This window comes from Tachysurus vachellii, chromosome 19 (assembly GCF_030014155.1).
Source record: "Tachysurus vachellii isolate PV-2020 chromosome 19, HZAU_Pvac_v1, whole genome shotgun sequence".
NCBI lineage: Eukaryota > Metazoa > Chordata > Actinopteri > Siluriformes > Bagridae > Tachysurus > Tachysurus vachellii.
The window spans coordinates 8,287,552-8,303,593 of NC_083478.1; the positions used below are offsets into that span (position 1 = coordinate 8,287,552).

General features: G+C 39.4%; 1 protein-coding gene across 4 annotated transcripts in view; it reads right to left on the bottom strand.

The window, feature by feature from the left end:
• samd11 (sterile alpha motif domain containing 11) overlaps window positions 1–16,042 on the bottom strand; it is a 55,203-nt gene that overhangs the window by 20,721 nt on the left and 18,440 nt on the right. For 3 of the 4 annotated variants that reach the window (XM_060894118.1, XM_060894116.1, XM_060894120.1), the window contains exons 4-5: window positions 10,779–10,891; window positions 1,381–1,473 (exon numbers count right to left, since the gene is read on the bottom strand). In XM_060894118.1, coding sequence (XP_060750101.1) covers window positions 1,381–1,473; window positions 10,779–10,891 — 206 coding nt within the window. The remainder of the gene's footprint in view (window positions 1–1,380; window positions 1,474–10,778; window positions 10,892–16,042) is intronic. The other variant, XM_060894117.1, reaches the window with a different exon arrangement.

Genomic DNA, 16,042 nt, shown 5'->3' on the forward strand with positions numbered 1-16,042 from the left:
TCACAGACAGTGGAGGAACTTGGCCTCCACCAAAAGACTGTGAGGTTGCACTAGTCTGATAACATCCACGCTATTAAACATCCTGCTTTTAAAAACAACACTAGAATAAATTTTGTATGTACATAAATAACACGTAAATTTCAAACCCCCCATACGATAGACAATAATTTTTGGAGCTTCCACAAACTAGACTGTTTTGCATATAGTGAAAGAAAAACAAAACAAAAAAAAAAACATTTTGGTGAAATAGCTAGCTCCTGTATTCTTGTTATTTAAATGAAACTATTATTCCAATGTCCAAAAGCACATCAGATCACAGTGCAGTAGTTAGACAGTTTTGCAAAGTGTACTACTGTATATCCACTGTATCACACTCCTAGAAGACTCTTACAGTGCTGCATATTAGCATCCAAGGGTGGCTATGGGTGTAAGCAACATTCGTGACAGATCTGTTATAAGAAGTAGAGAGAGGGAGTAGGAGGACATTATAGTTATATACTATTCATATTTTGTAGCTAAGGTCTTTGCAAAACCTCCCGGGCGCGAAAAAAAAAAACAACTTAGTCAAATGTCCGTGTACAATGTCACAGTCTACTTAAGTGTTAAAGAAAATTCTAATTCAAACTCGATACATATTAGTCACGTACACAATTATACACAGTACGACATGTACATGAAATGCTTTTCAACTGTCTGTGATATAAAAATAAGAATAAAAATTGAATAAAACAAGAATAGTAATAGATATAATAAAAAAAAGCAAAGGCAATATAATATACATCAGTAAGGAACAAAATACAGACAGACCTGATTATCTTACACTTAAACTAGTTGAGTCTAGTGTGCTAGTTGAGTCAAGCACACTAGACTCAAAACAAAAAAGAGCCAAGCATGTCATATGGCATAATGTCTATTATCAGTATCAATAAGGCTATTGTATAATGATATTGGAAATTATTTAAAAAAAATAATAGCATTTGCTAAATCTCAAGGATTTAGCTAGATTTTAACACTTATTATTACATTTATTTACACGTGCTCTGGCCTCTTTAACAGCGATCTCAACCAAAAGACTTTCAGACTCCTAACATGGATTGAATGTGTTCGAGAAAGCAGAGAACGTGAGAAGTAAAGTGTGTTTGTTTGTATCTATGAGTTCTTGTGTATGTATATGGGTGAAGTCTAAAAGGTGGAGGTGTGTAAGTCTGTGCCACAGCTACTCCTCCTCTCCTGTCACTCTATCCCACCCACTCCCTTTCCAATGTAAGGTTAAACAGCTCTGATTACATTGCACCACCTCCTTGGTTACACACACACACACACACACACACACACACACACACGCACACACACGCACAGGTCTGCCTATGAGGCTCTTACCTTTGGGAGACACGCTGCGGGACTTCTTGCTGTCAGATGGGTACTCGCTACTGCTGCTCGGGGAATAGGCTCTCTTCTTGCTTAGAACGTCATCTGGAATAGAGGAGCAGAGCGGAGGAGTTCAGCACCGAACCCAGGGGAAATGGAGCAAGGCTGCCTCTCTAGCTAGCACTCTAGCTACCTGAGTACATGCTGGAGCTGTGGGCGAGACGAAGAGCTGCCACAGCTCTGCCAGAGATGAGAGGGCCTTGTGCCAGCTCCAACGACAAATCTGTCTCTTACGAACACGCAGCAGAGATTCGGTTTCTCTTTCTGTCACTCGCGCTCTCCTGTCTCGCACAAACACAATCCCTCCTCTCTCACACGCACTCTTTCTGTGTCTCCTTCTCTTTCACCCTTGATCTCTACGTCTCTCCTAAGTTTACACAACCTAAACCTGGTCTAAATGTAGTGCACAGACTAAAAAAAACAAACAGGAGGGGGAAAAAAATCAGACATCAAAACACTTTGTGGAAATTCTTATTCTAGTTTTTCAGACTCAGTCTGTTTACAGTCCATATAAACCTCACATCTTAGGCTAATCTCCCTTCCTCCCCCTCGCTCTCTCTTTAACTTTCTCTGCTCTCTTTTTCTGTTTACGTCTTCTCTCCCTCTTCCTCTTTCCTCACACCCTTTGTGTTGAAGTCCTGAGGCTGTCTGCTCGAGCCCGGCGCAGCTCGTTGCTCATGTCTAGTGTACGATTACAGCACCCTCCTCCCCCAAAAGCGCATCTCAAATCAATATCCTGCTAATCATGCTGGCAGGGGCTGCTGAGAGCATGGTGCTGCATGCATGCAGGAAGGAAGAGACCGTTTGTCATCGCACTTTCTCTCACTCCATTTCTCTCTCTCTCTCTCTCTCTCTCTCTCTCTCTCTCTCTCTCTCTCTGTCTCTCTCGCTCTCTCTTTCTCTCTCTCGCTCTCTCTACTCAGCGCAAGCCGCAGATGCCTCTTCCTCTCCACTCTTTTGGGCTTTCATCATCTTATGTTAATAATAGAAATGCTGCGACAAACTAGCCTCATCCACTCTAATGAAGCACCTCAAATGCAGACTCTACATCCATCTAGATGTTCACACTTACAGCAGACTTAAATAAGACTAGATCCATAAAGGGCAACAAGCCATGGACACACTGGACCGCAATATGTCTGCAATCCAAATCCCACACACACAAACACACAGACTTCACTATTGGTGCCAAACACCGTGATCACTGCTCTCTCTCTCTCTCTCTCTCTCTCTCTCTCTCTCTCCCTCTCCCTCTCTCTGATAAGAGGGTCTGAATAAGAGGAATAAAAGGAGAGGAAAAAAAGCAAGCCCATGCATGAAAAGACTTTTGGAGTGGAAGAGCAAGGTCTGGGAGGCTTTGTAAGAAGCGCGTTGCACTAATGATGGCGTTTGATGTGTTTCCTGAAATGGAAGGCGGCCTATCCTTTTCTAGAGAGCGAAGGCTTTTTAATAGGCCTCTCTTCTGCTCTTTAGTCACATCATTCCCTTTTTTCCACCTCTCTGAATTTCCAAAAGTCCTTCCCCCTCCATCCCTGAACATATCTAAACAAGAAGAATCTCATGTGCAGTGCAGCATTTGCCCTCCGCTTTTTTGCTTGGAGAAATTGTATATTTTTAGTTCAAATTGACAAAACTGTGTCGTCAAGCAGGACTGTTTACAACAAACCCAAGAAAGAGCAACCTCTGACTGAGTGGGTGCAAATGAGATATGTGGGTGCAAAGTGAGGAACTTTTAGTAGCACACGCTTGCAGAAACAGTGCAGCGGTATTATTACCAAAGAGTACTAGTCAATGGGCTGAGTATGTATATGAGTAAACTTGTATAATCATATATGTGTATGAGTAAACTTATAACTCTGTCTTCCCCATTGGCCTTATCTACATTATCAGCCTCCCTGTTGCTCCTCTCCTTATCAGACCTCTTCTCTACCCAGCCAGAACTTTGTGTCTCCTAAATCTCTCCATTTGCCAACGAGGGCATTGCCAGAGCAGAGCCATTCAATCTCATCCATATCCACCACTCAGTGCATTCTTATGCAGACTTGCATAAAACATTTGGTACAGAATCTAGACTCAAGGTTAACATATTAAAAAAGAAACTCATGAAACAAGTTGTTGTTACTAGATAAGAAAATGTGCCAACTTTCTAATTTCATTTTATTCAATTAAGGTTTTGATTTATTTTCTATAAAGCAGCTCTGACAGCAGTTCCGGCTGTAACTCACATCACAGCACAGAAGAGTGGGGGAGTTTTCAAGACACTGGTCTTCTATTAATAAAATGAACAGCTGTTTTTGTTGTTGTTGCTGTTGTTGTTGTTGTTTCTTTCATTAATATCAAGACAAGAAAAGCTAGTGACGGAACAACTGCTAGTGCTACTTATTTTATGGCATGCTACAAAAAAAAGTAACTATAAATGGATAAAAGGCATCGTGGTATAAGATGAGTAAAATGTTTTAATGTAAACTAAACTCTTTTGGAAGACCCTTTGTTTAAGACCCTTTGTTTCATTTCAGGCCACATCACACCACACTTGCTTAGACTCACTAGCTGCTACTTCAACTAACTTCTACTTAACCAGTAGAATTTATTTCTTAACACCACACTGATATTTTTCAAATTTCAGACAAAGGCAGTTCGCGTACCGTGACATGTTATAAAGCAGTCAGATCTCAGGATCAAAAGTCAGAGCATAGAGTTGTGAAGCATCAATGCTAGCCACTGCACCACTGTGTAACCCAACAAGCTTTATATCATTAAACATTTTTTAGGTGTATTTATTATTAGTAGCAGTAAAATGGGTTAAAAAAAGAATACAACTTGAATGTGTTTATAAAGCCATTTCTTAAGTCTAAGTCTATGAAAAATGTTTATTAAATATCTGTTTGGCATTACACTTAAAAATGTCATCTTTCTCTTTATTCCTTTTTAATATAATTCATATATGCACTTTATGCAAGACTAAATGAGACTCGTCACTGTCAGCCATGTTGGACTGGGATACAAGCATAATAAACTCATGGTAATGGTAATGGTATCTAAGACGAGTGATTTGGAGGTGATTAATTTAATTTCCATTTAATTTCCATTTTTCATTCTATTAACAGCATTAAATTTCCAACTGATGACAAATCTTGATGTTTAATGAACTCGAATGAACCGTATACCCTCCATATATGCACAAACTATTATTATTATTATTATTAAGTAAATAAGTTTATTATTTATTGGTATACTGAACATTCTGACAGTTTAGTGTGTATTTCAGGGCTGGTGTATATCCTACTGTTAAGGGTTAAAGAAAATACTTATAGATAAATTTAACTACAGCCATAGACACTACAGAGATAGAAGTTTGGCTGGCTTAAAGATGGGCAGAAGCCAAAGGTTGAAGCAAAGCAACGTGCCCATGGCACCAACACAAGGCAAGCGGAGGAAGCCCGGCTCCACAGCACGCTCCCTCTGCTTTTAGCACTTGGCCCTCGTTCACATAATGCACTCAACAAAAGCAAAGAGTGGAGGGTCGGCATGCAGAGGAAGAGGACCTTATTCTGTACGGAGACTTGGAGGCGGGCAGTGGCGTTGACTCACACACTGCTTCTTCTGTTCCTTTGAGAAGAATTCAGTTCCCTACTCAGTTCAAACACCTCTGTTTCCCCAATATTTTAACTGTTGTTTATCTCCCTTTTTTTAACTTTTATGGTTTCAAAATATATCATTATATCCCCTCCGGTCCACACAGTCAATATAAGGAAACTATATGTAAGATACAAAAATAGTCCAGTTTGAATTCCTCACGAGTGTGATGTCAATACTACGGATACATTTGAATACATCTGCCTATAATATATTAAAGTATGGCTGTTTCTTTTATTTCTTGACTGTCAGAAATGAATTCTGTCTTGCATAGCCTTCGAAAGATACTTTCTATATAGTCAGATTTTTAATTTTGGTCAAATCATTATCAAATAACATTATGTTACATCACATGTTCCCAAAACTAGCCCTGAAGTACCCCATCCTGCACATTTAAATCCCAAAAGCAAAGCAAAACCACTAATTTAACTAATCAACCAATTAACAGACCTAATGTGGGTGTGTAGAACAGAGCATAACTGGGTGTATATCATGGCCAGGGTAGGGAAGCTATGTGTTATATCATAATATCTCAAATGTAACAAGAATTAGCCACATGTCTGTATTAAAAATGCAATAAGCCATAAGACTATGTTGGGCAGCCAGGTACTATATCAAAACGATCCATTATCCCAACATGATCCAAATCAATTTGGTTTTAATCAGATACCAGAAAGATCTGATACCAGAAAGATGTCAGAAAGAAAAATCAATAAAGGTTGAAGAGCTATAAATAGATAAATAAATGTCCAAATATCACCACAGGAAGGGTTTTCCCAGGTTGCCACTTGTATACAAATTAAAAGCAAAAGACTCAGTGGTCCAGCTCTTCCACAACAAAAACAGTGCAGAAGTAAACTAAGCAGAAAAATTGCAGCAGCAGTGATACAGTAAGCCCCAAGATCATTCAGCCTGCAGAGACGAGAGGAGAGGCTGGGGAGAGAGGGATTCAGTAATGTCTGCATGCCGCTGCCTTAGGGCCAGAGATCTAAAGGCAGAAAGCCTTTAAGACCAATTAAATGTTGCTTCTTAACACTGTGATGCTCAGATTTAGCACCAAACAGGGTGCACTGCCGCTGCCTAGTTGAACAATCCTGCCAGCTTTGGCTCCTGCATCGCACTACTCAAAGGCTATAGAAAATATAACAGGCTCTCTCTTTGTTTCTCTCACTTCTTCTTTTCCTTTCTTTCCCTTTGCGCTTGGGATAATCAGCCATTCTTTATAGGCACCATAGCACAGTCTCTACAACCACACTTAAACAACCTTTAACTTCTTCCTCTGTTCAATGAAAAAAGTGCAGGAAAATAAGAGGACGTGAGAAAAGGACAGAGACATAAAGAGGAGGGATTTATTTAAGAAGGAGGTGTACCGTTTTACTCCCCTTTCCCCTTTTGCCACTCTTTTTCAGTCTCACTGTGGTCAGTGACAGGTTGAGCAGGCCAGACTCCTTAATTCCCTCTCCTTATTCCCTTAATCTGTCATCTTTATCAGGCAGGGGAAGTGGCGGGTGTTGCGGCGAAGCCACGGCCTCCAATCAATCTCCACATTACATCTGACAGAATGGTGCTAATAACTTATTGATCCTCCTGTTTGCAGGCCTCGACCAGGGCTTGAAAGGCTACCATTGATTGGCTGAAGGGGGAGAGAGCTGTGTGGCTCTTTCGCTAGCCTAGAAGAAGCAATGCCACCTCCCTCGACTGCTGCTCTCCCGCTGAGAGCCTCAGGGGAGGACAGACAAAAAAAGAGAGAGAGATGGATAGAGAGAGAGGGAGGGAGAGAGAGAGAGATAGAGAGATAGAGAGAGAGAGAGAGAGAGAGAGAGAGAGAGAGAGAGAGAGAGAGAGAGAGAGAGAAAGAATAACAGGGGAAAAAAAAACACAAAAGCAGTACGGACATAGGAGAAATAAAGAAAATTACACCAGGAGTAATTTCCGAGAAGAACCATGAAAGATATATTTGTAACCAACCCCCAGAGTGATCAATAAGAAAAACACAAATGCTGATAATAATTGCACTAGAAAATTTCATTATTTCATTATTTGGGTTTCCTCTCTCACACATACTCACACAGCATTTATAATTAAACAAAAAAAATAATAAAACACCTTATAAGGGTTTTACGGGCACACTGGTTTGACCACAAAGCCATGTTTAGGAGTCTACACAGGGAGCCAGACGATCTACTGGCGCCCCTGCCCTCCCCCTCACTTGCTCCTCCTCTCCGTCCTCCCCCTCACTCGGTCGGCCGGAGGGATAGAAGGAGGAAAAGGAGAGAGAGTGCTGCCGAAGCTCCGTTGCTGGCTGAATGGGACTGACGCCTAGGTTGGCTCTCCTGTCTGACCCTCAGATTTAATTAACGGCCCTCTCTGTGGCGGCGGCCAACCAACCCCCCACCCCCCATCCCCCCTTCTCCGCCTGTCTTGCTCGACTCCGCTGCTGTCTGCTTTCCCCTGATACCACGCAGGACTCCAACCTGGCTTTATTTTTCCCCCTCCTTCTCCCTCTCCCTCTCCCCCCGTCTCACTGGTTCCGTAACCGCATACCCACAGCAAGTCAGACTTGAAAGGAAGTGAAATAGACTGTGTGAAAGAAACAAAGAATTTTTTTAAAGCTGCTGGAGTCTCTCAGTTTAGCATAGAAAATGTGCACTTGGGTGTCCTTTGATCCTATTAGCAGGACAATATCAACATTTGTACCCCTAACCTTAATGCCTATGTGGCAAATACAATTCTGTGTTCAACAATAATAAACCCGGAACTAATATCTGCAACTAAGAAGTGTAACAAAACAAATTAATAGTTGTGTGTCTGTGTAGTTGCTGTGCCTATGCAACGTAACTGTTGACATCATCCCCCGTTAGGCTCCTCTCCCACAGTCTAGGCCTGTCCTCATTAAACCCTTGACCTGACCAAGGGAAAAAGCACTCTTTAATTTCACTTGCAGTCAAAATTAAAAAAGTGATTGGGATAGCTTGTTTAGAGAGATGACACCACAAAAAAAAAAACGCACAGAAGCATGGATATTTTCCCTCAACAAATCACGATTCAGTCCTATACATCCTCCTAAGCTCCCACCACCATAATCTGTATTTGCATATTGGTATATGATTGGCTCTTTTATTTTACATTACATTTTCAACACAAATTCTGACTAGGATTTTCAGCAATGCTATGTTTCTTAAAAAGAAATCAGAAACAGCAATAGATTTCTTTCTTTGACCAGAGTGTACACTCCATAACGCACAGAAAATTAATTGGCTTCACATTCTACAAATTTTATGTTGAATTTAAGTATACAATTCATAATTAAACTTATGGGAAAGTAGTCTTTTGTAGTGTTAAATCCGTCACCTATTTTTAATTTAGTCTTAGTCTTAGTCTTGTGCCAAATGTCCTTGTTAGTTTTAGTCATACAGTATTTAGTCATTCACATATCTTTTTGTTAGTCTTAGTTTTAGTCGACTGAAAGTCTTTTAATTTTAGTCTAGTTTTAGTCAAAAAATTGTAGCTTGACCACATCTGGAATCTATTGTAAGAATAAATACAACGAGGCCTCATTAAATGCAATAATATCAGGAACACAAGTGTTATAGTGGAAATAAATAACTTAATGAAAAGCCTAAGCTCAAAACTGTAGGTGTGTGTATATATAAATTACTGACTTAATGCAAGTTATACATGGTATTGCACACACCATTATTGATATTGATTATTGATATTTGGAGCAATATTACATGTAATTGTTAAACTTGATTCCCTTACATATACATTTGTTTTTAAGCCTAATTATTCAATTTGATTAAGATGTGATTGTAACAGAGGCGTGTGAAGAGGCTTCAGGTTGGGGGTGCTGTTTTTTCTGTCACCACTTTTGAATAAGAAACAATATCAAGGCTATAAAACTTGTCACAAAAGTATCAGTGAGAAGTTGAGAACACTCGTTTAAACAGTGCATACACTCGAACTTGACTGCACATCACATTTTTTACTTTAATGATACTGCTTTTAATCGTAATGCAAAGACCGGTCATCGAGACATAAGCTGTCATGTACAATAAAAGAGGCTGCGCAGCGACAGGAAATATAATTTAACACAAAAAAGCCTGACTAGACCAGGGGTGGACTTGCGCTCAGGAGTTTTTATTTATTTTCATTTTTTTTTTTTTTGAGTGGCGTGTGGACGAATTCTTTCTACGCACACACTATTTTATTTCTTGATAACAGACCGCTGCGAACTATAACACACCGTTGCCATGAAAAACAGAGCGTTGCCATGGACACACAGGATTCTAACCGTAGAGACGGAGCGCACTATTTTCTTTAGAGGAAACAATACAATCGTTTTTAAATCAATAAACTCCTTTTTAAATCATCATTTTGTGTCAAATTATCGATTTATTTGGTAGGTAGCAATATAATAAGCAGGATCCGCTTCGCGGACCTGTAACTTGAGCAACAGCGCGAAGCCGCGAACTCGTTGTGAATATTTTAAAGGCGTAACAGCTGATGAAAAAGCAGAGACAATTGTAGACGAAAATGAAGAGAGATTTTATCTTAGTTTTTATTTTATACAAAACATTTTCGTCTCGTCTTTTTTCGTCAACAATAATGCATGTTAATTTAGTCTTAGTCAGCGTTTTTGGACAGTGGTGCAGTCTTGTCATCGTCTCGTCTTAGTGATGAAAAAAAAGGTTGTTGAACATATTTCGTCTCGTCTCGTCTGACGAAATTAACACTAGTCTTTTGAAATATCCAGCTTTTAAACCTGCTTTCCAGTCCAAACTGCCAGACCATTAAAATAACTATCTCTATAATCCGTTACAAATCACTGGGCCAAGACTGGAAGGATGCCATGATAAGACATAGTGACTTTTTATATGGGCATTACTATTGTACACTATTATAGGATATAGGATATGAAGTATTATTGATTTACATACATGCCATCCATATAAGTAAATGTTGAGTTCTATCAATTATAATGATTTTCTTTTGTGTTATTATCAAACCATATATATTGATGAATACAGTGAGATACCATCAATATTGTGGTACATTATTTCCTAACACACTTTTCAGTTTCAAGTTCATCTTTAAAATTGTACAGTTATTTATTTACTTCATATTAATAAGTGTTTTTTATATTTTAAATACAAAAAGAACACTTTTAAAATAATAATACATTCTAAATAGTCTAGAAAGAAACAAAATCAGCTTCTAATAGCTATTTCTTTTACTGTTTTGCTAGCAGTTTGTTTTAAATAGTTTTACATAGTTCATAGACTACAGTATAGTAGAACTTGTTACATTTTCCATCTCTAGTTAGAAATATGTTTTACAGAAATGGAAACGCCGCAAGGAAAATAATTAGATGCACATGTGAAACTACCCAGACACAGATGCATGTACATGTAAGAAAGGTTTTGCATTAGAGCAACAAGAAGAAACAGGGTTTAAACACAACATATGGTTGTTTAGCAATGTGAGGAGATAAAGAGGGGACAGCATTAAGTAATGGTCTAAAGATAGACACAATGGGATGAGTAAAGAGCTTATATTGCCCAATTAAGCAAATTAACATTCACATTCAGATATTGGCAAGGCTTAATCATTGCAGAAACGACAAACTGTTTCACTAACAAGAGACATAGAGACAGAATTATCTGTATTTAATAAGTGAACTCACAGCATTTTGAGCTCGAAATGTGTATTACCTGAGTGTGTGGAGGTGAGGCTGATGTCAGAACAGGGCTGGCCCTCAGGCATGCCGTGCTGTCGGGTATGGTGCAGGTTGGAGATGATCGTTGAGAGGTCACTGTCACGACTACTAAGAAAGATAAAGAGAAAGAGAAAGCGGGAACGAGACAGTGAGTAGCAGCGGGGATTTCTAATCTCACACATAACAAAGCAACACTTCACTTAGAAACTAACCACAACAACACCGAGAAATGACTCACAGCATGCACAGCGCTAAAAGGAAGTCTAAACATCTTACGTTACGGCTGACTTTTCAATTATTACAAAGTCTCAACATGCCACAAGATAAATGATCAACCCTCCCAGCTTGAAGTAATAAATGCAGCAGCGTTTTACATGAGACACAGCATACCTTCATCTATAGCAGCAATGTACAAAGTTACAAAACAATATCACAACAATCCCACAATCAACACCCACACAGACACATTAGAAACACCTACACCACAGACACACAAAGCCTTAGCGATGGTCTTGCAGAGCCCAGAGGTTATCCGTAATAGCCTTCCTCTCGTCGAGTAGAACCCTATACCTGATGCCGGTTTACTGTCTTTTGGATTTAACGTGTATAATAAGCCATGACAGGTCCCTGCATCGAGCAATTTCAACTCTCATCCTGTTTCATCTTCAGCCTTAAGATGTTCTAATAAACACATTCAGAGCTCCTAAGCAGTTTAGGAGCTTAAATTAAGTGATTATGGTTTTTAGCATCACCCCTCTGAAATGAATTACGAGACCCAGAGAGTGAGCTGGGATAAACCATCGGAGGTAGCTGTCATTGCACAAAGGCAAACTGATAAGACTTAAATAGAAGTCAGAGTAGGCTCAAGGAGTGTAAACATCTGTTGAACATGGCTTTTAGGAATTGTTAGAGAAGCTACTATGGTACTGTATATCTGTTTATTGGAATTATAACTACCAAACCTGAAAAATGACTTTAGCATTAACAATGAATTTAACATTAACAATGAAAGACCTTAACTTCTTGACAAATGAATCAGTCAAGCATATTATTTAATAATGTCTACAGTTATGTATATGAGGTGTATCAAACTCTACATTTTATGTAACAAGTCACATTACACCTTGGCCAATAAAGAAAATATAACAGAGTTTGGTAACTACAATGAAACTAATGAAACTGATTTAAAAAAGTAATGCACTTTTCCTGGATTCAGAGACTTTAATGGGTTAATCAACAAACTGCTTAAATTATGCTAATGACTGATGGACCCAGTGTAGTAGCTAGAACAAAGACAGACCCCCTTCCCATAACCTTGTTATTTCTGTCCCCACATTCCCCTTCTTGTCCTCTTCCTCAACCCAGCATGTTATGAACTCCACTTGGGCCACTAAAGAACCTATGTAGAAGGATAGAGGAAGTATGTCATGAGCGTATTTCAAAGCAATCTGATTATAACTCTGATCTCCTTATGCAGTATAACAATGTGGAATAGCCGATTAGAATTTAGCCAGCCATCAGACTCACATCTCTCAGCGCATGGCAGGCTGAGGCCCACGCTCACGATTTGGGAGGTCTCGGCAGCAATTTTAACGACCTGTCGCCAGCTACGGCGGCTCGTCTCGCCACCATGTTGCCGTAGCAGGCCGGTGGCCCCGCTGATTGTGGCAGCTGAAATGCTAGTTTTACAGTGCTCAGATTACAGGCTGCTCCCCGGTAATGTCAGCCTGTCACGCTTTCAGCAGGGCTACAGACAGTATGCCACAGGCAAAAGGAATTTCTTCTCATTCACCAAGCTGGCCTGACAATTCACTCGTCTTTCAGCTTTAGCACAGAACATCGGTTTACTGGTCATATCTGCCATTGCCAGTTTCCCACATTGAGCATTATGTGAATGAAACTATAGATACGGTGTAGAAATAGAAAGGCCTGAATATTTGAGAACAATAACAATGATGAACAATAACAATGATTTCTAATAAATTTTGCAAATGTTAATAACATTGGTTATTAACTGGTTATAATTAGATTGGGGAACATTTATAAAAAGTTCATTTCAAAGAATTTCAAATGAAATACTGTGCTGGAAAATTAAAAATTGTATTGCCCCTGTGTTTGAGTTTGTTGTGAACTCTTGAAGAAAAAAATATTCACACACCTTCAACAGTATTGGATGTCACATTAATTTAGAAAACCGCAGGCCTTAGAATTTTAAAATCTTAATTTGAATATTTCTAACTCATATACACTCATTGTAGGATCAAGCAATAATGAAATATTTTATTTATTTAGACAGATAGATTTTTTTTTAATTTATTTATTTTTTATTGAAACGGCCATAACATTGATGGCTGAGGAAAGAGGAAAACAAATGCAGCCCTTCAGCCCATCCCCTGACTTGTATACTGATATGTGAAAAGCTTATTACAGCGAAAAATATTATTTCTTTACTCAAAACACTTTTCAGTTTTTCAACTTTTTAAAACTGGAGTCTGCAAAGCGATGACGTTCTGCCCAGTAAATGACTGATGCATACATTTAACCTTTATATTAAAGGGCTACTCAGCACATAAGTCTCTGCATCCCCCATGTCCTCCCAACGTCAGCAGTGCATTAGTCTACAGAAAATATGTCCAGCAGCTCTTGCCCTGGCCATTCACGCAAGTTATTATCCTTAAGCCAAGGTTCTGCTGTAAGCTCACTAAGCAAGGACGTTGTTAGCAAGGTAATTAGCACACTTTTTCCTGGGTGGCCCCTGTAAGCGCAGAGCCGCTAATGAGGCCTTCCCCGTCCAACAGCCAAGGTCATAATCTGTGTCAGGGCTCATGATAACACCCAACAGCCTGAGTCAGCTATCCCAAACACACGCTGTGGAACAGACAGCTCCTCTAAGGACATCAGTCTGTGATTATCACACACTGGAGACTATCTACATAATCTCACATTTAACCACTTGATACCTTTCATCTGTATAGCTAAATTGTCCCAGATATAACGATTAACATCCATGCTTATTTATTAGCAATTTTGTTTGAGGGTTTATTTCTAACCAGACAAAACTTTATGTTTGCAATGGAGCTCTTTAAACACAATGCAATATTCCCAATAAGGACAATGGACAACAAAACATAACATTCAGTAATCCAGTACAGCCTAGTGTAACTCAGGAGTGGAGCAACAGAAAACCCTTTGCCTTATTGCCGGGAGAGCCAGAAGCCAAGCAAAAACTGGATATGTCTTATGAGAGATGGAATTTTCTCATAGACATGGATAAGCTAAAGTATGTGGAAGAAGGGAGATAGCGCTTTTGTCCAAATGTGTTACCCTCCCCTATGAAATATGTTGAAAGTGGAAAGCAAACAAATTAAATCTTCATATTAGATCTAAAATTAGATCTTCATATTTTTCTTCTTTGATAGCTAAGCCAATAACTGATGATGATGATGATGATGATGATGATGAAAATAAGGATAAGGATGATGATTATATATTAATCCATTGGGATAAATAAACTCCAGTTGAAGAGCCCTGAACTATAAACTTATTACAATTTGCTTTAGGTTGAAATGGATGTTATGAAATGGATGCTATGAAATGTTAAAAGCCTCATAGCTTCTGGGACTTTGCTTAAATCCTGAGCTTAGGTTATTGCCTGTATGTAGTTCCCTATGCCCAAAAACATGTATGGATCGGCAATCTATTGCAATGGCTTGGTATGTTCTCAGTGTTTCCAGGACAGGACCCAGGATAAAGTGGATACTGAAGATGAATGAATACTACTAATAATGAATAATTCAAAACAAAATGCAAGCAAATGATCTCTAGTAAGCAGGTGGATATTGATGCAGGCCTTCAAAAGCCAGATGACACAAGCATCCAGTCTGTCTCACCTCCCACCTGAATCCTATATCAGAACTAAAGTAATGACAGGTGAATGTACCAATTTTAGATGCAGTTCGTGCAATAATGCAGTATATTTATGGGTTTGTGCAAGGTGCAATGAAAAACAACCTGAAGGCATCAAATGTTGATCAAATCACTGAGAAAAGAAAACTGAATCACCACAGAAAGCAAGCAAAGAAATCTTTAGTGCCAAAAGGCTACGGTTTCAGGTCTCATGCAGCTGTGAGTGCTGCCAGCTGGGCCTCACGTGTGGCGGGGGGTATCGTGAAGCTTTGAAGCTGGATGAGAGCTGCACAGCACCTGGGCACAAGTTTGCTTGGCTCAACCAATTCCTGAGACTCAAACACTGCTGGCACATGGAGGAGAGAATGACTGCAAAAGCAAATAACAGGTTTTTGTGGAAACAGCACAGGAAGAGAGACAGACAGCTCCTTTCTAAGAGCAGATAGCAGAGAATACAGAAGAGCTGCCGCTTTATTCAAAGGTCACAGTGAGACAGCAAGCAGAGGGGGCATCCTGATGCCCGGCCTGACACCGTTAATGAAAACACAACGGAGACAGCCTCACCATCAAACTCACACCAGCGCCCGCCTGCCACCTGCTGCCTCCTAACAAACCGGAATAAAAGGCTGGGAGTACAGCTAATGCAAAGATGTCAGAGAGAGTCTCACAACAAGACAACGCAGCACATGTGTTACTGTGGCACAGCCATTACCAGTGCACACTTTGCTATTTATTATTCAAGTTAAGCCGTTAGGTCTGGGCGAGGGTCACAAACTTTGAAATACTGCCTCTATTTCCTTTTCCTGTCTTTTTAAAAACTCTTTATTATTCTGATCACATCCAGACAGGACAGCAGCCTGCAACACAGGACACAGTCAACACAGGGTGTGGTAAATATACAGAAACGGTTACATAAATAAAACACTCCGCAGCTCGTCCTTTTAAGTTTGTCTGTTGTTTCTCTTATAGAACAACTTATAGAAGGTTAATATGCAGCGGCTCAGAAAAATATAGGATTTCCCAGTGCTGAGTGCTAATAGGCTTGTAGTTATCTATAGCAAAGGGCAACACAGAGATAGGCAAAATACCGGAGATAATTGAGGAAATATTCAAATAGAAAAATTTGCCATTAGTGGGTGACATCTGTGATATAGATTACCTGTTTGGGTTGATGCAAAAGCTAATCAAAGTGCTATCCGTAGTGTTAATAAGCATCGCACAGATCTATAGATCCTTATTAGAGTACTTTTCCACTGATATAAATATAGTTGCATAGACTTTTCCTCTTATTTTGCAAAATATGTTTTGGATAGTGGAAATACAAAAAAATACAACAATGATGAAGCATTGAAT